Here is a 21,383-nt window from a genome sequence, read left to right on the forward strand (position 1 = left end):
CTCCAACCTCTCCGCCCACCGGCAGCCCCAGCCCGCAACTTGAGCAAGAGTCGGGCGGGCGCCCCCGCCGCGGACTGCGCCCCGCGGAGCCCGCCCCCCGCGCCGGGAGCCACGCGCGCTCACGCGGACCCGACAGACAAAGCTCGCTCGGCGGCCGGATGCGCGAACGGCACCCATGCGCCCCCCACCCCCACCCCCACCCCCACCCATCGCTCCGCGGCGCGCAGAAAGGAAACCCGCCCCGGGCTTTCCCGAACCACCCAGCCCACCTTCCCCCTCGGGGGCCCGAGGCCACGCCCCCAGCATCGCGCCGCGCCGGCCGCCCCCCCCCCCAGCTCCATCCCCGCCATCCCCGCCCCCGGGCCGCGCGGGGGGCAGCGCAGACCTGGGGACCGGGCGGGGCGCGGCGGCCTCGGAGGGAGGAGGCCCGGGAAGGGGAGTCAGGGAGGACTACAATGAAGGAGTTAAATCGGGCTTTTAAGAGTGAAACTTCGGGAGAGAAAGGGGCGGGATCTCTTCCCCAGGTAACTACCTAGAGATTGCAAAAGGACTAAATAAATAAAACGAGATCATAGATGCATGCCTAGGGAAGTGGCCGGCTCGGGCAACTTGGAGGTGAGCCGCAAGTTGCGGACCCCCCGCCCCCCTGCACCCCCGCACCCCCGCACCCCCCGCGCCTCCGCCCGCCTCTCCTTAGGCGTTGGGTCTGCACGCGCGGAGCTGCCCGCGGCGGCGGCGGGATCGGCGGCGGCGGCGGCGGCGGCGGCGGCAGCTGCGCGCCTCCGGCCCAACCCCGCTCGGCTCCCCCTCTCGCCCGCGCCCTGCCCGCCCTGCGTGTGCGTGTGCGTGTGCTCAGCCTCAGCGTGAGCGGCACCTGCTCGGCCGGGCTCACAGCGGACGCAGCCTCGCCGGGAGCCGCCGCCGCCGCCGCCGCCGCGGGAGCCGGGCTCCGTGGGGCTCCCCCCTCGCAGCCTCGGCCCTTCCCCGCCGCCTGCAAGTCGGCCTGGCTCCGAGTCACGTGTCAGTGCCTGAGGCCGAGACTGGGAGAAAAAAACGCGCTTCATTCCTTCTTCCACCGCCATACTGTATTTTATACCAAATCTCATTTTTATTCCAACATTTTACTCCCGCTCGGTGAGTACCTTCTCAGTGGCATTCTTGTCCTATTCTTTTTTTTTTTTTTATTTTTTTTGTCCTTTTTTTTTTTTTGGGTTCTTTTTTTTTGTTTTTTTGTTTTTCTTCTTCTTCTTCTTCTTTTTTCTTTTTTTTTCTCCACTTCTTTGATTATTGTTTCTATTGGGGAAAGCTGGAGGAGCGTGGTTTTGAGCCTTTTCCTGAATGCAAGTTTTTCTAGCAGGCGATGGTTCTGTAGACGAGGCGCTGTGTCCGGGAGCCCGCGGCGGCCGAGCCCGCTGGGAGCGACTCCCGAGTCCAGCAAAATGTGCAACTGGTTTTATGGAGAAAGCGACGTGAAGTACGGTGCCTAATTTTTTTCCCCCCTTTGTAAAAATTAAGAAAAAAAAAAAAGCATGTTTCTAACTCTTTTTCTTTTTTTCTTTTTTTTGGGCATACTCTTTTTCTGATCAGATTTTTTTTTTTGTCTAGGTGGGCTTTTACGGCAGTGTTTACAAGTTTGTGGTTTTGCGATACAAACCACTGAGCAAAGACCTTCATCTTCTATTTTTTTAAATTATTTTTTATTTTTTGGTGCCGTTTTTGGAAGCCGGTGAGAACAAATCCGTTTTTTTCTCCCCCCCCCCTCCTGTTTTTGACACCCCTTGATAACGTGAAACTTTTCTTGCAGCTGGTTACTGGGATGATTTTTAAGCAAGATACTTTTTTCCTCCCCTTCCTTTGTATTAACTATGACTTTTGCACATTTGGAATTTTTTTTAATAAAAGAAAAAAAAAAAAGAACCCCCCCGAGATAATTTTACGATCGATATCCTGATATCTCTATATTCTCCCTTCCGCCTCCCCTTTCCCTTCCCCGTAAATCAATTTTCAAATGATGGCAGTGGAAGGTTTTTCTGGAAAAAAAAAAAAAAAAAAAAGCAAAAAAAAAAAAAAAAAAAAAAGCGAAGTGCGGTTTGGTTTCCTTGTCAACGGAGGACGAAGTGAACAGCTGAGCAGCTCGCAGCGAGCAGGTACTTGGTCCCCTCGGAGGCGTTTCCCGGGTTTGCGACGGCAGCACCGGTCCTGGCCGGGAAGGCGCTGGGGGAGCGCGCGCGCGTGTGAGTGTGAGCGTGTGAGCGTGTGAGTGTGTGCGCGCGCGTGCGTCCGCGGGCCGGGTCCGAGCCGAGCCGGGAGCCGGGGGGAGCCCAAGTGCGTTCCCTGCCTCGGGATCGTTTTCGGACGTGAGCCCGACGCGGCGGGTCCGCAGGCTGCGCCCAGGTCAGCTGCGCGGGCCCCGGGAGTTCTCCGAGGGCCACTTGCGGCGCCGGAGGGGCGAGGGCGAGGGCGCGCGGGGCGGGGCGGGGCGGGGCGCGGGGAGCGCAGGGGCGGCCTCCTCCGGAGGGGCTGCACACGCACACCTTTCCGGCAGCCCGGGGATGGCACCTGCCCCCGCCCGCGCGACTCCTGCCCCTCCCCTCGGCCGCGGGCACGCCGCGCAGTAGGTCTAGCCCAGCCCAGCCCGCGTCGCTCGGTCGCTCGTTCCGAAGGGCTTTTGCTTTCCTCGCGCCGGGGTCCCCGGAGCCCCCCCCCCCCCACCCCCGCCGTCGTGTGTCTTTGCTGTGCTGCGCTCGCTGGCTGGCGTCCTGTCCTCCAGGGGGTGGGGAACTTGTTACTTTCAGTGATGGGCAGGCAGTTGGAGCTGCGAGGTTGGCGTTCACGAGCCTGCAACCCCTAAGGTGCAAAAATAGCCTTTTATTGAAGTTTTCGAGGGACAGCGTTTTTCCTGTTCTTGGCCACCTGCTAGTGGTGCCAAAGGCCCCCCCCCTCCCCCCTCCCCGCCCGCCCCACTCCTGAGAACTGGGCGCAGGGCAAGCGGGTACTAGGGCTTGCTGATGGTGTGATGGATTTCGGTGCATTTGGCAGCTTTGCAGTTGCGTTGACAATAGTCTGTGGAGTTTTAAGAGATTTCCAGGATCATCTAGCACTGCTTTTTGGAGGTGTACCAGTTGGTAATAAAAAGGCTTCTCTGTCCTCAAACACAGTGACAGGGTCTGCTGGAAAACTTGCTGTCCAAACAAATTCCTTGTCGTACTTTAAATCTTGAAATCTGGAGGGTGACTGTTGTTTAAAGGATTTGATTTTGAAGCTTTGGTGTTCTTTTTCTTTCTTTCTTTTTTTTTTTTCATAAATGAAAAGTTCAGCCTTGCATTTGTCATATGTGTGTAATTTCAGTTTCTGTGAAGGCAGATAGAAAGCAAAGGGAAGTAACTTACTTCTAAGATTAAGTTTTCTTCTAGGGTATCTATAGACCAGACGGATTCCAGCATACAAAAGGGCCCATAACAAATGGGTTAATTACATACGCTATGGCTTTTAGAGCAAATATTTCTCTAAGTCTGTAACCTCAGTGGGTGGAATGAAAAGTTTTATGCCTATATTTGTTTACTCTTTGTGGTGAAAGAGTTAGGAGTACACATGATCATTTATCTGTAGAAGATGAAAATTTATTGCAATGTGTAGAAAGCTTTTTTCTAAAACAAAAAAATTCACAGTGCACTCTCAGTGGTCTTTGGAACTTGCAGTTATTTTTGTACTCTGTAGCTGTTCTCTGTTGAAGTCCTGTTGCATTAATGTAAGGAAGGTAGCTCGTGTCTGGTCTGTGGGCTAGTCAGACTTGATACCATGAAAGGTCTCGTTCTAAGATGTGACACAAGTGTTATGTTACTAAGCTTTAAGTTTTGATTTTTTGGTGTATAGTGAGCACGTTACTAATAAAATACAGTCTTTCATATGGTTTCAGCAGCTAGCAAAAGCATTTAAAAAGCCACTTTTATCGTATGTAGATAAAAATAGAAGTGCTCATTTATTTAAAATGCAAACTAATGCATGAGTATAATATTTCTTATCAGGTTATATGTGCTGTGAATCACTGAGTTCTTTTGAAAGAGAGAAAAAGAGTGAGTAGAAAGAAAAAAAACTTGAGTAATCAAACCAGAATTTTCATTTAGAAGACTAGTTGCTGCCCTAAGGTGGGCGTAATCGAGTCTTAAGATTGGAGCAGCGCTTAAGCCTTACTATATGATGTTTCCAAATGAGATTGAAACTATAATGGGGCAGACAAAGATGTTCACGGGATTTTAACGTGGGAACAAATACGTAGCTGTGCTTTGAATTCTGAAGATCACACTAAGAACCTTTAAGTCATGTTAGGGTTTCATTTATTTAGTAGTCATAATTCATTATATTTCATGCCTATGTTAAGTTCTATTACATGCAGTTTTTTGAAATTTCCTCCTTCATGAATCATACTGGGAATTCTACAGCTCTTTAAACTGATCACCTATTCTGTGTGTGTTTTGATTTAAAATCTTTGAACGTAGTAACCTAGAGTTAGCACCGCCTACTGGTTTCTTCTTGAAAAATACTGTTCTTTGATGTAGTAAGGAACCCACTTGGATTCTGATCAGCTTAATCATGCAAATTATTTTCAAACGCCTGGAGAAAGAGTTTGGGAGATAAAGGTAAAGAGTGAAGGCAAGAAGTTGAATAAATTAAATGGGCTACTGTGTTCTGCAATTAAATGGACTACTATTAGTTGACCTTGTGAGTTGCATTTAAATTTTGACAAATCATCACAAAGTTAAAACAGCCTGTTAAATTTCCTAGAACTTTTCTGTGGGATGCCAACGTTTGGACATTTTGAAAAATCCTGGATTACTGAATTGATTTCACAGTTTATGTTCTAATCTTGAACATTGTAGAGAAAGAAACCCCTAGTTGGAGTCTTGTCTTGGGTGTGTGGTTTGTCCAAACATTTTTGAATGAAATTTTTGTTGTTAAAAATGAACACATTTTCCTTATATTTACCCTTATGTGATTAAAAAGCAAGCGAGTAGTATACAGATATTTTTTCTTACTCTGCATGAAGTGGCCACACTGTGGTGGTGTTATTATATAAGGGCAGAAAGTTTCAAACACATACTTACAGAGGCACTCTTTATGTTCTTAACACTGCCTTTTCTTTAAAAAAAAAAAGATTGCCAGTTATTTTCTCTAATTTTTATGAGAGATTACTATTTAAAAGAACTACTATATCTATGCAAACAAATGATGCCGTTAGAATATAAAAACACTGGAATAGAAAAGTAATAAGTAATGCACATACATGTGATATGCCAAAAATACTGTATTTTCCTAGTTAGAAGAATCATGTGCTATATGAATAACTATTTCTTAGGTAAAAATAATCATTTTTTAAATGAGCTAGTACAAAATGTGTGGAAAATATCTGATGTCTGTTACATTCTTGAAAGCTTTTACCTTGAGTTGGTGTATGGTCATGCTTTGTTTACTCTTTACTGGTATTGCAAGCGACTAATCATACAGTGTATCAAATCAAGTAGAATTCTACATTGGAAGCAGAAGAGAAGCAGGTATTGAGAATTGTTTGCATGGTAGAAAGGAAATTGAGGCCAATATGTTATTTCAGTTGCATTTATTTATTCTCTCTGACTTTAGAAAACTTTTATCTTTAAATGCTTATTAGCTGTGATTTAAAAAAAAGTTATTTTTTCAGTTCTTTTATCACATTGCCCTTAAGAAAAATTCTATTTTTTGCATAAAAAAACTGTGATAATGATGAATTTTACTCCTGAAATTTGTTTATGGAGCTCTGGAATGTAATTAAAAACTAATTTAAATCCCTCACTGATCTGAAGTTACTTTTATTATTTTCTTGTTCTTTCGTATTGTTATTATTTGCTACTTCTAGTGACTTACTTATACAGGTGCCCTTAAAATCCCATTTTCATAACTCAATATGATTTTTTAATTTAATAAATTTCTCTTTAGTAATTGGCAGTGGCAACATAAACTTGCACGTTTTTGATGACAAGGACAATTAGTTTCGCTACGCTGATTTTGAGAACAATAATTATTAAATAAAATTTAGGTATGTATAGAAATCTAGTTACACATTTAGCAAGCGTTGCATAAATTTAACATTTGTTATCACACTTATTTTTATCATTAACTGAGCTGTGGAAGAGATCTATGTAACCCAGCCATTGCCAGCTTCTGCTAGTTTTACTTTATTCTCATAGCTTTTAGATTTTCAAGAAAATATTGGGGCATTTTTTCATTGTTGTCATTCTTTGTTTTGTTAGACTTCTTTCTCTTAAATAGCAAACTTATATTGTGGACAATTGATGTCATGTGTTCTGCAATTCTCTCACAAATTACAATTTTTTTGTTTGTTTTGCATTATCTTGCTGTCTTCTGGGGCTGAGACCTGGGGAATATAAAGGCATTGATTTCATTTTCTATCTATTCCAAGCTGCAGAGAAGGCAGTGGGAGAACTTACTTAGTGGTTAGGATAAAAGTGTTCTAGATTGTCCTTGGAGACTCTTCACCTGGGGTCAAGGCTATAAGATTTATTCCTTGAGCCATGTATAAATCTAAATGAAGAGAATTATAGTGGAGAGCATGGGAACCCTGTCCTGCTTTTCTGAAAGATGCAATGGAAAAAAGAAAAATTAGAGATTTTATTTGCATGTATATTTTATGAAATTACATCTAACTCATCAACTTTTCTATATATATTTTGCTTAGAACAAAATAGTTGAATATTTTGTCTAAATTTTAAGAGTGGAAATTAATTGCATTCACACAGAATCCATGTGTATAGATGTACATTTTAAGAGTCATATGGTAATTGTAAAAGGTAAAACATATTTTGGAGTCAAATGGAACTTGAAGTGAGTACAGTTCCATTTGTTTTCCATGAATAGGTAATATTATAAGTAAATGATATAAATATAGTAAATAATGTAAAATAATGATATTGCTTTATATTTTTGAGGAAACTGAGACTTAGATATGTAACTTGCTTAATGCTCCACAGGTAGCATAGGGTAAAGTGACAGGAATGTCTGAATTGACACCTTATATCCCCCTTATGTTCCACTTGTGGAGAGGAATTTTGTTTTGTTTTGTTTTAGCTAATCTAATACAACTGCTACATCCGTATTCTTGGTACATAATTTAAAACTGCTGTAGTCACTGTCAGTAGTGTGTGCTGTGGCCAGAAATAATAGAAAATGGCACCATTTACACTGAGACATTTACTGGTCCTGGAAGGACCTTCAAGTAACCACAGCATCGCAAATCTTTCTATGACAATAGTGTTTTCTGAAGAGAACCGAATCTTGGAAATTTGTGAGGAGGTCTCTGGCACTCTGTGGTCAAGACAAGATTAGATGGTTCTATGTCTATAAGTGGCTTTGCAGATAACCAGGGGAAAACCGTCAACAAATGTTTACTTTCTAAATATAAAATGTAATCTATATTTGAGGCTTTTGCAGTGTCAAGTGGAAAATTAGTCCTCTGCACAAGGAAAACAGAACCACCAATTTTCATAACACAGCAAGTCTATAAATATAGGTGTTTCTTCTGTCTACCAGCATCTCACTATCAACATCTTCTCCACCTCAGAATTCACTGTTGCACATATTTGGTTGTGACAGCTTTTTCAAGCTTATTTTATCTATTTGTTAATAACATAAAACACATATAACTGCAAGATGTTATTTTAGGATACTGTTTTTAATTGCTTTCTCAGATGTGTGAAAGAATCTTCCATTATTAAATAGTTTCCTTGAAACTTGAAACAGTGAATATTTTTCAATAAGGAATAGGAAACATAAACCACAGCGGAGACAGTGTGAATGAATGTGATGAAATGGATTGCAAAAATGTTGGTAAATCTGCACATCCATAAAAACAGTGTATTTGAAGGCCAACACAGAAAGGCTCTTAAGAGCTGCCTTTGTGTTTTGGATTCTAGATAACTTGAAAACTAGTGGTATGGGGTGCCTGGGTGGCTCAGTTGGTTAAGCAGCTGACTCTTGATTTTGGCTCAGATCATGATCTCAGGTTCTTGAGATTGAGCCCTGTGTTGGGCATGGAGCCTGCTTAAGATTCTCTTTCCCTCTCCCTCTGTCCTCTCGCCTTGGTGCTTGCTTTCTCTCTCACTACCTCTCGGAAAGAAGCAAGGAAGCAAGGAAAGAAAGAAAGAAGGAAAGAAAGAAAGAAAGAAGAAAAGAGAAGAGAGAAAGGAAAACAAGTGTTATAAAACAAAACCAGAAAATAAAGTTATCTAGAGGAGAGCCTGACTTGGTCGGATTAATGGTTCAGTTCTGGACATAAAACTGATTTAAAGTTCCAATATGAATTCCTGGATAAAATGACCAGCGTGCAATGACATTCATCTTTAAAGCTAGAAAACACACTGAAAGAGATATTACACACATATCTATGCTAAATCTTTAGGAGGGAATAACTCACCCAATGGCAAATATTTGGGAAACACCTGCAGTTTTGTGAGTGGATGTAAAAAGACCTGGTTAAAGGCAGAAAAAGAGGAAGGGAAGAGTCCTCTCTGAAGCTTAGGAAAGTATGTGTGTTTATGTAAAGGAAAAGTGTTACTCAGCTGCATAGGTTACAGGAAGGTGAGGCTTGGGGAGAGCTGTGGGAATTCTAGTGTGGAATGGTGGGTGGAATCGGTGATGAAAATCCACTAATTTTAAATCCACTAATTTTAAAAAGGAACTAAAATGAACTTGAAATGAAAAATTCTGCGTATGATGTGACAGCATCAGAGAGGTCAGATCCCAAGATTGTATGTGTCACGTGCTTTTATGTGTGTGTTTCTCTGTGCGTGTGCATGTAACATGTTCTCAATAGAAAGACCATGAGAAGTTTTCATGGAACTAGGTATGCTGATTTTGAATTACATTTGGAAAAAAAAAAAAGATAGCCAGGATAATTCCAAAAAAGATGAAGCTAAGCTATCATAGATTCAAGTATACTATGAAGCTTTTAAAAATAAATCCATTTACTAGCTCTGTCTCCTAAAAAGGTTTTTCTAAAATCCAGCAGCAGTGAGCACATCTAATGCTCAAACTGTGGTTTCTAAATACCATTTCCTACTCAAGGGTCCAGAGCTTTATAGAGAATTAGCTGATTTTAAGTGTGGGGAGAAAAAGCACAAGATGAGCCTGGGATATCTCATCATGCCAGAAGGTAGGGAAATATCCAAAGATGAGTAAGACTGTATCAACTTTTATTTGTAAACTTTATATATGAGAGCCAGCTTGAAGGGCCTTCCATTTGCCAAATTCAGATAAGTTTGAACAACAGATGTTGGATTTGCAGCTTCAGGAGTTTCTTGGGTGAAATTTGAAACTGGCCCCTGTAATCAGAGGGTAAGGAGAAACTGAAGCTAGAGGCACATCAACATCAGTCCAGATTGTGGGTGGCAGTTATAATAAGCAAGGGAATTTACATAGAGTGGTCCCAAGACAAGGAGATCTTTGCAGCTACCCACCAGCATCTTAAAAGTTTATATGGAGACCTTGATGGAGTTCAGTCACATATCCAGTCTGGATGGACTCACCAGCACATTATCGTCTTAAGACTGTGTACTAGAAGAGTAGAGGAGAGTGTGGGGATGGTGGGTGGAAAGTACATTTCAAGGACGGTAGAGGAGGTAAGGAGCATCTGATTGTCTGGGTCCAGTTTGAAGGTCATCCAGCTGTCACTTCTCAATGATCTGCTCCAACAAGAGTGACTGTAACAAATTATAAAACATTGATTGAAGTAAAATCCATGAGTCCATAGTGAAACTCAAAAAAAAAAAAAATACAAAAAAACCCCACACACAAAAAGCAGAAAACAATTCTGATGATAATTAAATTGAAAGAAATAGTTAGCTTTTTTTTTTTTTTAAAGGAGGAACTCTAGTTGATGAGGGACTAGATCAATATGAGTTGATTTCTGTAAGAAATGCTAGAATTAGAAAATGACTGTTTATAACTCCCAGTGAAATAAATAATTCAGTCAACTATCATCAACAGGTGCTAAAATCATTAGTTAAAAGTATTTGGGGAAATAACATATACTCATGGTGCTCAAATATTACTTCTTAATTGCTTCTAGCAGTTGTCTTTTTAAATAACTAAGTGATCAAACTTAGCTTCGTTAATAGACAGCCTGATGCCATGAGCCTCCTGATGGATGCAATATGAAGTCTCCATCCGGCACCATTTGTGAAATATTGCTAGAATGTTTAAGTTGAATCTAGTAAAACCTGTTTAAACTTAACTTTTAGTTTACAGAAAAATGCAGGGAAAGAGGAACAGGTTAAACTTAACATGAGGAAATAGACAACTTTCCAAGGTTTAGTATTCTGCATTGAACATACCAGACATGTGGCCTTGTTTCTTTAAAAGTCGTATCATGGTAGGGAGAATTTTCTAGATTAGAAGAGAGCAAAAGACAAACAAAGGCAGTGCTGGAAGCTGTATTTAATATCCTATTAATAAAAAACACACACAACAGGTTCAAACCTTGGTAGAATTGGGAAAGTTTATATAGAGACTAGATAATAAATGATAATAGGAGATGCATAACGAGTTATTTAGTGGTAAGTGCCATGCATTCTTATGAGTTATCATAAAATGTGTGTGTGCTGTATCTGCAACAAAGCATCACTTATTCATTTTTTTTAAAAGATCTTATTTATTTATTCACGAGAGACACAAAGAGAGACAGAGACACAGGCAGATGGGGAAGCAGGCTCCCTGTGGTGAGCTCGATGTAGGACTCTATTCCAGGACCCCAGGATCATGACCTGAGCCAAATGCAGATTCTCAACCAGGCGCCCCCTCGTTTGTCAATTTTTGAATGCCTAGGAGAGGTTATGTGGATTTCATTGTACTCTTTCAGATTATCTGATTTTTTTTTTCAGTTAAAATGTTGAAAAGTCAGTTAGTTGTCATTGGAAAAAAGCATGTATATTAGAGCTGAACAGAAGCAGAAAGAAGTCCAGTTGCCCATGTTTAAGATCATATGGGGTCTTGAATATATGAAGACAAGAAGTAAATGAAGTTTAATGCTAATCGTGGGACCAAAATCTTACTCAAAATGTGAATGCATATTTACTTTTTCCAGGATGGAATCCCCTAGCAAGAAGAGATGGAACTGTAAGAATGAGGATGGTAATTTTCAGGAGCAAGTTTCAGAACATTCTAAAGAGTTGGTGTGATCAGTGCTAGCGAAAGGAGATGTTCACATCTTAGAAGAGGAAAGAAATTGAGTCGGTTTATTAGTTAACTGAATTCCTTATTTATTCAGCCGTGTTCTGGAGGATGGAGATTCAGTGGTAATAAGACTAATAAGGACCCTGCCCGTTGGGAATATTGCATGTAATGGTGACTTTAGTCTTCTTAGGTAAGTGCAAGGTCATAAGTTGAAATGAACTGGTATGGGGATAGGAGCTTGGGGAATATAGCCAAGAATATGCAAGAGGTCTGTCAAAAGATTCTAGAGCCATAAAGGGGAACATAGCAAAATTAACAACAATTTATCACATTTTAGTCAACACAATTACATCATTTTCTTTAGCAGTAACTTAGTCTGTGATCTGAATGGCTCTAGCAAACAACTGAGGTTTACATGATTAGAAGATTAGCAAGGCACGGATAATGCAAAACAAACACCTGGGCTTTCTAAGGATAGTTGATTATGTTACAGAAAAGAAGGGTGGTAAATCTGGGCTGAGAAAGGAGGCAAGGGCAGTTCCAGAAGATGAATAAACTAAGGACAGGCAAGAATTGAGAGCCTGAAGTCAGGATGAAAACTAATAAATAGCAAGTTTTACTCTTTTTTAATAGAATGAAAAAAGAGGAGAATATTATTCTTCCAGATTTTGAAGTGGAACAGTCAAATAATGAATACATTTTAGAGTTTGGGAAGGCATGTGGCTAACTAAGGTTGCTAAGATTGAGAAGCTAAAGCAAGGTGAGGAGAGCCTGAACGTTAAAGTGTAATTTAAAGAAAGGAGTTTTTAAAAGATTTATTTATTTTTAGAGAAGGAGAGAGAGCGCACACACGTGCACACTCAAGTAGCAGGAGGGGCAGAGGGCAAGAATCTCAAGCCGGACTCCGGGCTGAGCGCAGAGCCCCACACGGGGCTTGATCCCAGGACCCTGAGCTCATGACCTGAGCCTTAATCAAGGGTCCGAATCTCAGCCAACTAAGACATTCAGGCACCCCTGGACAAAGGATTTTTTAAATCTGTAATTGCAGACGGGAAAAAGGTGTAAAGGAAAACTTTAAAATGTGTTAAAACCTTATCAGTGACATTTCTAGAGGTTTATACTCAACTGATGCCATAAAGGAGTTTTTTTCACTTATGTAATTTTAGTCCTCTCTTTTGGAATATTATGATGAGAACTGTAGATAAATAATGTTTGCATCCATCTTGATCATATTTGGTTAGACTATGCAGGTAATGCAGAAATTCTGCAGTGGTGACTGCAACCCAGAGTTGAGTTTTGTAAGGAAGTTATTGATCAGAACCAGGGAAACTAACATAGGCTCCTGCAATTAAACACTTTCTAAACATAACAGCAAGTGATTCCAATTTAAAGAAGGTTATAGAGTGTTTGCTAACGTATTTTGTTGTCTAGGTCAAGCTTCTTCTTCTTTTTTTTTTTCTTTTTTTTTTTTTAAGCCAGAAGTCTTGTTAGGTAGACAGACAATGTTATTGTTACTGCTGGATCCCTTGCTGCAGCAGGCTCCGACCTCATTCCATTTATAGACCAGCCCTTATGGGTCAGACTTGACTGCTAAGTGCTTAGTCATATTGTGCCTCATCTTTGTTACCCCTCGGAAGAATATATTATTATCCCAGATAGTAATACCTGGGAAGACATGAAATTCAGACAGATGGCTTGTCAAAAGTGCTGTCAAGTGTCTGACTAAAGATCTGAACACAAGCCTTTTTGCTCCACACTTACGCATCCATGCCTTGTTTAAAAAACGGAGAAAAAGATATTTGAGTTGTATGTACGTCATTAGGTCAATGACATTTGTCTAATAAAATAGGTACACTACTAGAGTTCCCTGTGTATGGAAGATTTAAGTACACAATGCCTTTATTCAGAACGGTGCTGCATTAGATCGCGATTCTTGTCCTTCTCAGAGTCTGCTGTAAGTGTCTCCACTCTGTGCATAGCTGTGAGATTCTGAACATTTGCCCATTTATTCTTTCACCATTTATTGGAGGTCTGTTGTATCTAAGTGTGTTTTGGGAGATTTAAAAACTGAGAATAAAACAAGACACTGAACCTGTCCTCACAAACTGACAGCATATTTGAAGAAGGAAATGGTGCATGTGAAAAGTGACAGTAATCAGAATTAAGAAAAGTATAGATGATTACTTATGGTTACTTAGATTATTAAGGCACTTGAAACATTTGGAATGCAGTGCCTCTTTCTTCCAGTGTCTTTGCAAAGTCCTCAGATTGAGAGATTTGACAGTATTTTCTTGATGTATCGAAAGTTAGGAATAACTGAGTGCATACAGGGGAAATGGGTAGCAGGAAAAGTAAATGGGCCAATGAAGAGGACAACAGCAACCAAAAGATCTAGAGAGAGTCACCTGGAAAGGAAATTGGGAGATGAAAAGGAATGATAGACTTTTGAAGAAAAAAAGAGGTCAGCAATAAAGAGGTATGGGTAATATGAGTGTATAACTTTGTATTCATATTTTATTCACTAAAATGAGTTCATTATTTGGGAAAATGAATTTCATTTTGGAATATATTGAGATTATTCAAAATTTTAAATAAAAATACCTTATTAGAAATGCTTCAATACTAGAAAACTTATTTTTAGAATAAGTTTAGAATATTAGGTGTTAAAAATATTTAGGTGTTAAAAAAAAGACTAGGTGTTTTAGGTGGACAGCAATATACAGTGGACCCTTGAACAACACAGGTTTGAACTGTTCAGGTCCACTTATGCGTGGGATTTTTTTTTCACGGTACAGCACTATATTTTCCTTATGATTTTATTAGTAGCTTTCTCTATCTTACTTAGTTGTAAGGATACGGTGTATATTACCTGTAATGTGCAAAATATGCATTGATTGTTTTTTTAAAAATTTTATTTATTTATGATAGTCACACACACACACACACACACACACACACACACACAGAGAGAGAGAGAGGCAGAGACATAGATAGGCAGAGGGAGAAGCAGGCTCCATGCACCGGGAGCCCAACGTGGGACTCGATCCCGGGTCTCTAGGATCGCGCCCTGGGTCAAAGGCAGGCGCCAAACCACTGCGCCACCCAGGGATCCCCCATTGATTTTTTTTTTTAAGATTTTATTAATTTATTTGACAGAGCCAGAGAGTGAATGAGAGAGAGAACATGAGCACAAGTAGGCAGAGCACAACAGGCAGAGAGAGAAGAGGGTCCTACTGAACAGGGAGCTCAACATGGGGCTTGATCCTAGGACCCCAGGATCATGACCAGAGCTGAATACAGATGCTTAACCGACTGAGCCACCCAGGTGCCCCATGACTGTTTATGTTTTCTGGTTAAGAGGCTATTAGTAGTTAAGTTTTTGGAGAGTCAAAAGGTATACTCGGATTTTCAACTGCACAGGTATCAGAGTCTGTAACCCCTACATTGTTAAACAGTCAGCTGTCATTTTATTAATAATTTATACTAGTGATGTACCTGGATGGCTCATTTGGTTGAGCATCTGCCTTTGGCACAGATCATGATCTCAGGGTCCTGGGATTAACCTCAGGGGTCCAGCTCCCTGCTCAGTTGGGGGTCTGCTTCTCCTTCTCCCTCTGCCCCTCCCTGCCCCATCCTGTTGCTCTAAGAAATAAAGTCTTAAAAAAATTTAGATTACTGAGCCAGTAGTATGAAGATATTTTTTTAAATTTCTAGTGTATTCCATCACGTCTATAATCTTTATTTCAGAATTGCTAGAGCTATCCTTCTGTATTCTAGACCTCCCTCCTGACATTGTTGCAATTTAGAAAAAAAAAATAAAGAAAAAAGAAAATGTAGAACAGGCAAGAAGAGAAATAGAGGAGGAGGCCAATGGCAAGACATTTTCAAGATCAGCCTTGTGCAGGTGAAAGAGAAAGCAAGCCACTGTATGTAATTTTACATTTTTTAGAAGACATATTAAAACGTAAAAAGAAACAGATAAAAATAATATTCATAATACATTTCTGTAACTATCAAAATGATTATTTCAACATGTAATCAATATAAAACTATTTTTACACATCCTTCATTTTTTTTGGTACTAAGTCTTTGAAATCCAATTTGTATTTTACATGTACAGCACAGAACTAGCCAAGGTTAAAAAATACTCAGTAGCCAATATTCCAGTAGCTATGACTAGGATCATGCAGATCTAGAGGGTTCAGAAGTCTCAAGACTATGTCATGTTTGAAAATTTCTTTGATGTCTTGCTCCTTAGCAGAGACTATCCAAAATACATTTTGAAATACTCTCTGATTGTCTCAATTTTAGCTTTTACTTTCTATTAAGAATCTAAACTAAAGTCCACTGAAGTTCATCTTTGCTAAAAAGTGATATTGGGGTGCTTAGGTGGCTCGGTTGGTTAAGCATCAAAGTATGTTCAATTGACTAAGGAATATTAATATTTGTTCAATAACTGTTTCTTGGAAATTTGCTTTTCACCATTCTGTGTGTCATGAGATACTTTATTTTTTATTTTTATTTTTTTAAAGTTTCTATTTATTTATCCATGAGACACACACAGAGAGAGAGAGAGAGAGAGAGGCAGAGACACAGGCAGAGGGAGAAGCAGGCTCCATGCAGGGAGCCCGATGCGGGACTCGATCCCAAGACCCTGGGATCATGACCTGGGCATGAAGGCAGGCACTAAACCGCCTAGCCACCCAGGCTGCCCATAAGATACTTTATAACGCAAGAGAATGGAGATTTTGGTGTAGAAGTGACAGACGGTGATAAATTCCCTAAGAGGTTGAAATAAAGTTCAGGGTTAACATGGTATCTTATTTTGTATTAAATCAGGAGATTAGCTTCCATATGTAACTCCACTCACAAAATATAACTCATAATAAAGTGGGTAAAGTCAAACCACTTTTTGATGACTGTATGTAGGATGATACATTTGAAAAGAACACCACAAATTTATAGAGTATTAAACAATTTGTATTGTCTCCAAAATTGAAGTGATTTAGTATCTTTGGTTAAAACTTGTGAGTCACTAAGAATATGAACATTGAATGTTGACCCGTTATGTCTCATTATTTGATTGTTTCAGAACTAAGCCTAAATCAGTTTTCCCTATTCTCTTTACAGGCCTTCCAAAGTGTGTTCTTTTATAAGTGAGAGGGACTGTGTGAATGTGTGGAATGGGTAGAAAGGGAATTAATTGCTTATAAGAAGCTGTAGGAAATGGCATTAGTTACCATATAGAATCAATTTAGAGGAGTAGCTCTCATTCTTCTTTGTCCATTTTTTTGAAAACATGTCCCTTTGTCCTTAAAGATGCATGTATGAGATTATTAAATTTAAATAAATTTTATTATGGGATAGATTTATTGTTTTTGATACACATACAGAGAGTTGGAAACACTCAAAGCACACTAATTCCAGATTTGGGGTTCTAAGGTTTTGACTGAGTGTGCCATGGTTTTGATTCAGTTGTGTAACAGCAAAACAATTTATCTCAAAATATTAACCAACAAATCAAACTTTTCTCCTTCATTTCAAAAATGTTCCTTCATTTCAAAAAATGTGAATTTGGTATTTTTACTTACCTAGTGATCATTATGTTGGTATGTCTATCAGACATTCAATTAGGAGATTAATCCTTAGTTGTTTTTGATCTTTCTCTGGTAAGGGAGAAGGAGGTTAATGTATCTATATTGAAATCCCATATATTGAAATCCCATAATCTCATATTAGGCTTACAATATACCTGGGAGAGAAGATAAGTTTGGATTTTTACAGGTGAAAATAAATGGTTTGGTCTTACAATTTCCTTTAATATAAGGGGCAGTATAGGGCAGTCCCAGTGGCGCAGCGGTTTGGCGCCGCCTGCAGCCCAGGGCGTGATCCTGGAGACCCTGAATCGAGTCCCACGTCGGGCTCCCTGCATGGAGCCTGCTTCTCCCTCTGCTTGGGTCTCTGCCTCTCTCTCTCTCTGTATCTCTATGAGTAAATAAATAAAATCTTAAAAAAAATAATAAAATAAGGGGCAGTATAGAATATTACTCATTCTCAAAATTCAGATTTTTATTTTTATACTTTATTAGATGATTTCCTCCAAATAACTAAATTGATGCATATATTCTAAAAAACCTATATCTTTAAAAAAATTAAGTCAAAATGGAAAATGCTCAGTCTTAAAAAGAAGCATTGTTATTATGATAGTGTTGATGTTGAAAATTTAATCACATACTAGTGAGAAAATTCAAAATTACATCTTCCTTTTTATTCATATTGTTTGGTATCCTTTCCGTTTTTGTTTAAATAAGTAAGGATATAATTTTTAGTAAACATTTGTATTATATAATACTAATTTTATGAAGTCTATGCATGATAATCACTTATAAACATTTATACATATACTGTATATTATATCTAGTAAAAAATTGCACTTAATATGCTTTTTAAAAAAATTTTTATTTATTTATTCCTGAGAGACACAGAGAGAGAGAGAGGCAGAGACATAGGCAAAGGGTTTAGAAGCAGGTTCCATGCAGGGAGCCCGATGTGGGACTTGATGCAGGGATTCCAGGATCATGCCCTGAGCTGAAGGCATACGCTTAGCTGCTGAGCACCCAGGCGTCCCAACAATAAACTTTAAACACACTGTCATGAACTCTTATTTGCAACATAATTTTAATGGCAATGTAGAATTTCACAGTATACTTTGCCATACCCCACTGTGAATATTTGAGTTGATTCTCTGCATTTCCTTTTGATTTTTATTTCAAATAATGTTTATATTCATACTTACATCTTTTTGTGTTTATTTTAGTCCAATGTTGTAACATTACATGCACTTTTAATTTATATGAATTCATACATTTTTAAAAGATTTTATTTATTTATTTATTCATGAGAGACAGAGAGAGAGAGAAAGAGAGAGAGGCAGAGACATAGGCAGAGGGAGAAGCAGGCTCCATGCAGGGAGTCTGACGTGGGACTTGATCCCGGGTCTCCAGGATCACACCCTGGGCTGAAGGCAGATGCTTTAACTGCTGAGCCACCCGGGCATGCTGAATTCATAATTTTTTTGGTTATATTTTTAATGAAAACAAAACCTTAGCACTTTGCCCAGTGTTCAGGAAATTTATCTTCTTGTCCAATATTGGTAGAAAAACTGTTGGACTTAAGTTGTAGATGATATTAAGAAACCCCGGATCACGTGTAGTATATAATCTATTGAAGGTATTTTCGGGAGCAGTTTTTTCATACCTTTCATGATTACTTCAGTACCTAACCACCAAGAAAAAGGCTATGTAATCATATTTTGTAGAATATTTTTCTTGCATGGGCAGTGACATTTTGAACACTTAAGTTAAAAAAATTACCAGAGCTTTTAAAATTTAAAGTTTAAAATGTTATAATGATTTCTTACTATTTTCACCACATATATATGTTTTAATGTTTTGAGTACTCTGGTTGCTTACTAGCACAAATAATAACACTTTTTAGTAATGTATCTCTCACACATGGAAGTTACTCGAAACATAACATAAAAACAGAATTACTTGGGAAAGGAGTAGAGACATCAGTATTTTTTTGTAGTTGGAAATTAATTATTTCCAGCAATACAACAAAGGAATGTTAGTTTTTTTGAAGAAGAAACAAATGGAAATGAGAAAGATGCTTATGGCATTTATCATTTATCACTCAGGGGAATTGGGTTTTTTACCTGCCATAAGAAGAGTGCCTGGTACTGTGAGGGGAACCTGGGTGGTTCAGCTGGTTAAGCATCTGAATCTTGATTTCTGGTCAGGTCCTGAGATCGAGCCTTGCATTGGGCTCTGCTCTAAGCGTGGGGCCTGCTTAAAATTCTCTCTCTCCCTCTCCCCCTCTCCCCCTGGGCTCTCTGTCTCTCTCAAAATAAAATAAAACAGAAATCTTGAAAACACACAAAAAAAGAGTGCTTAGTGCTGTGAGTCTTTTCTAGGGGAGACAAACTGTACAAACATAGCCTCCTTTGGAGTCTTCCAAAGTTGCCAGGATGACTAGAGTTTGCAGAAAAGAACTAGAACCATTTGGTGCCCAGTTTTTTTTTTTTGTTTGTTTTCTTGTGTGTGTGTGTGTGTGTGTGTGTGTGTGTTTTGTCTGTTGGGTGAATCACAGTAGAATTCTGAAAGTACAGGAAGAAAAGAATAATTTTCTCAGTATATTATTCTGAACTAATTTTAATGAAAGTTTTCAAGTGCTTTTCTTTCACTTACTCTTGGGTTAATTAGGGTTTTCTCCTATTGCATTGTTAATGGCAATAATAAAAAATGGTGCTACTCAAAATAGTATCTGTGGCCTAGTGATTGCTGGTTGAAGACAAGGAATTGAGACTTCCCTACAGTTGACAGAATAATTTTTATCTTGTTGTGTCTTTTTGTTTTTTCCTTATTTTTTTCTAGTAATATATATTTAAAATATTTATTTCTGGAGAGAGAGGGAGGAAGTATGCATGTGAGTTCTCACGAGTGGGGGAAGGGTAGAGGGTAAGAGGGAGGGAAAGCAAGAGAATCCCAGGTGCACTCTGCTGAGCTCAGAGTCCCATGTGGGGCTTGATTATGACCCTGAGATCATGACCTGAGCTGAAACCAAAAGTAGGACATTTAACCGACACTTAACTGATTGAACCACCCAAACACCCTTTTAGTAATACATATTCATTGTATTTTATAAAATGTAACATTTCATAAAAATCATTCACCATAAATTGCTTGAGAAGTATTTGTATAAAACGTAACACATTGCACTTGTGCATATTTTTTCATTTTTATTATTTTTTTTAGATTTTTTTGTTTATTCATGAGAGACAGAGAGGCAGAGACATAGAAAGAGGGAGAAGCACGTTCCTTGCAGGGAGCCCAATGTGTGATTATGTTTATCTTGAAAATAAAGTTGGTGTAATTCATTCACTACTCATATTCATTCATTTGCTTATAAACATCAACTGACACAGTGTTAAGTTACTCATACACGATACAAAAAACATTGTCCCATTGGTAATGGGCTCACAATCTCCAGGGAAACTTAACTCTATGAGAGTAGTTGCCCCAGTGTTTATCGAGTCAATAAACATTCCTAGAATTAATTGTATTATTTAAGTATATATGCATATATGTAAATATATTCATACATATATATTATAACACTTCTAATGTTTTTGTTTTTTTAAACCTCTGGCATTATAAAGAATTGCCTAAAATTTCAAAATAAATTACACAGGTGAGTCACATTGAGCTATTCTTATAATGTAATAATTCTGAATAAAAACAGAAAAATGTCACAGAGAGACTAATATTGATATTCTGAGTATTCACGCAAAAGATCTCAGCAAATATCAGAAGCATTATTGACAGAATTACAGCTCTGCAAAAGAAAATAAGGAAAGAGGAGCATGAAAAAACTTTTTTCTTTCTAGATGAAAATATCTGGGAAATATTGATAAGTTCAAATCTATAAATAGTATTCTGTGATTGTCTTAAAAGATAGATTACAGGTTTTTAAATTTTTTTATTTGCAAAGATCTACATATTTTGACTCTATCAGGTTATGTTGAATGCATACACACTTGCATTGCAAAATCCTGTGTTATTACTGCCTGCAGGTTCATTATATTTACATGTCCTTGATTAACATCAGTTTTACCTAAATCTAGTTACTTTTCTTCATCTTTGTCTATTTTTTGTTTTCTTTTACAGAAATGTTATCTCGCCATGCTGTGTTCCCCAAAGTACCACTGTGACATTTTGCTTTCTTAAAAATATTTAGTGAATTCTTAAATGTATCTTTTTTGTGCATGCCATATGTTCAGCTCTTGTCTCAGATTTCTTCATAAAGCCTCTGTGGTTATTTCCGTTATCATTTCCAAAAATACTTTACTCTCAAGACATAATTTTAGTAAGCAAAAGCAGTGTTCAGTATTACTAGGTTTAAATAATATAACAGTTTCTTTTATAAGGCATAGGCATGCAAAGTATGCCAGATTTCTGAGGTCTGTTATTTTTAAAAGTTCTATTTTATAGACGCTGGGCTGGAGGATCAGAGGGATTAAGTTACTGGCCCAGAGTGACAGGGATACTGAGTAGCAAATCTACAACTTCAGCCCAGGTCAATCTGATGAAAGTCTATAATTCTGA

The 21,383-nt window shown here is 39.0% G+C and overlaps 1 protein-coding gene across 17 annotated transcripts in view; it reads left to right on the forward strand.

Moving 5' to 3' along the window:
* The first annotated feature begins 389 nt into the window (after positions 1–389).
* The window catches only part of RALYL (RALY RNA binding protein like), a 714,416-nt gene continuing 693,422 nt past the window's right edge, over positions 390–21,383 (forward strand). For 4 of the 17 annotated variants that reach the window (XR_005381163.1, XR_005381164.1, XM_038579643.1 and 1 more), the window contains exons 1-3: positions 992–1,134; positions 1,358–1,474; positions 1,606–2,147. Coding sequence is in view for 2 of the 17 variants with exons in the window: in XM_038579643.1 (XP_038435571.1) it covers positions 2,009–2,147 (139 nt within the window). In the remaining 15 variants the exon portion in view is untranslated. Of the gene's footprint in view, positions 616–887; positions 1,135–1,357; positions 1,475–1,605; positions 2,148–2,211; positions 2,235–2,264; positions 2,395–21,383 lie in introns of those variants that run through there. The other 13 variants (XM_038579631.1, XM_038579632.1, XM_038579636.1 and 10 more) reach the window with 11 other exon arrangements.

Source organism: Canis lupus, chromosome 29 (assembly GCF_011100685.1).
Source record: "Canis lupus familiaris isolate Mischka breed German Shepherd chromosome 29, alternate assembly UU_Cfam_GSD_1.0, whole genome shotgun sequence".
NCBI lineage: Eukaryota > Metazoa > Chordata > Mammalia > Carnivora > Canidae > Canis > Canis lupus.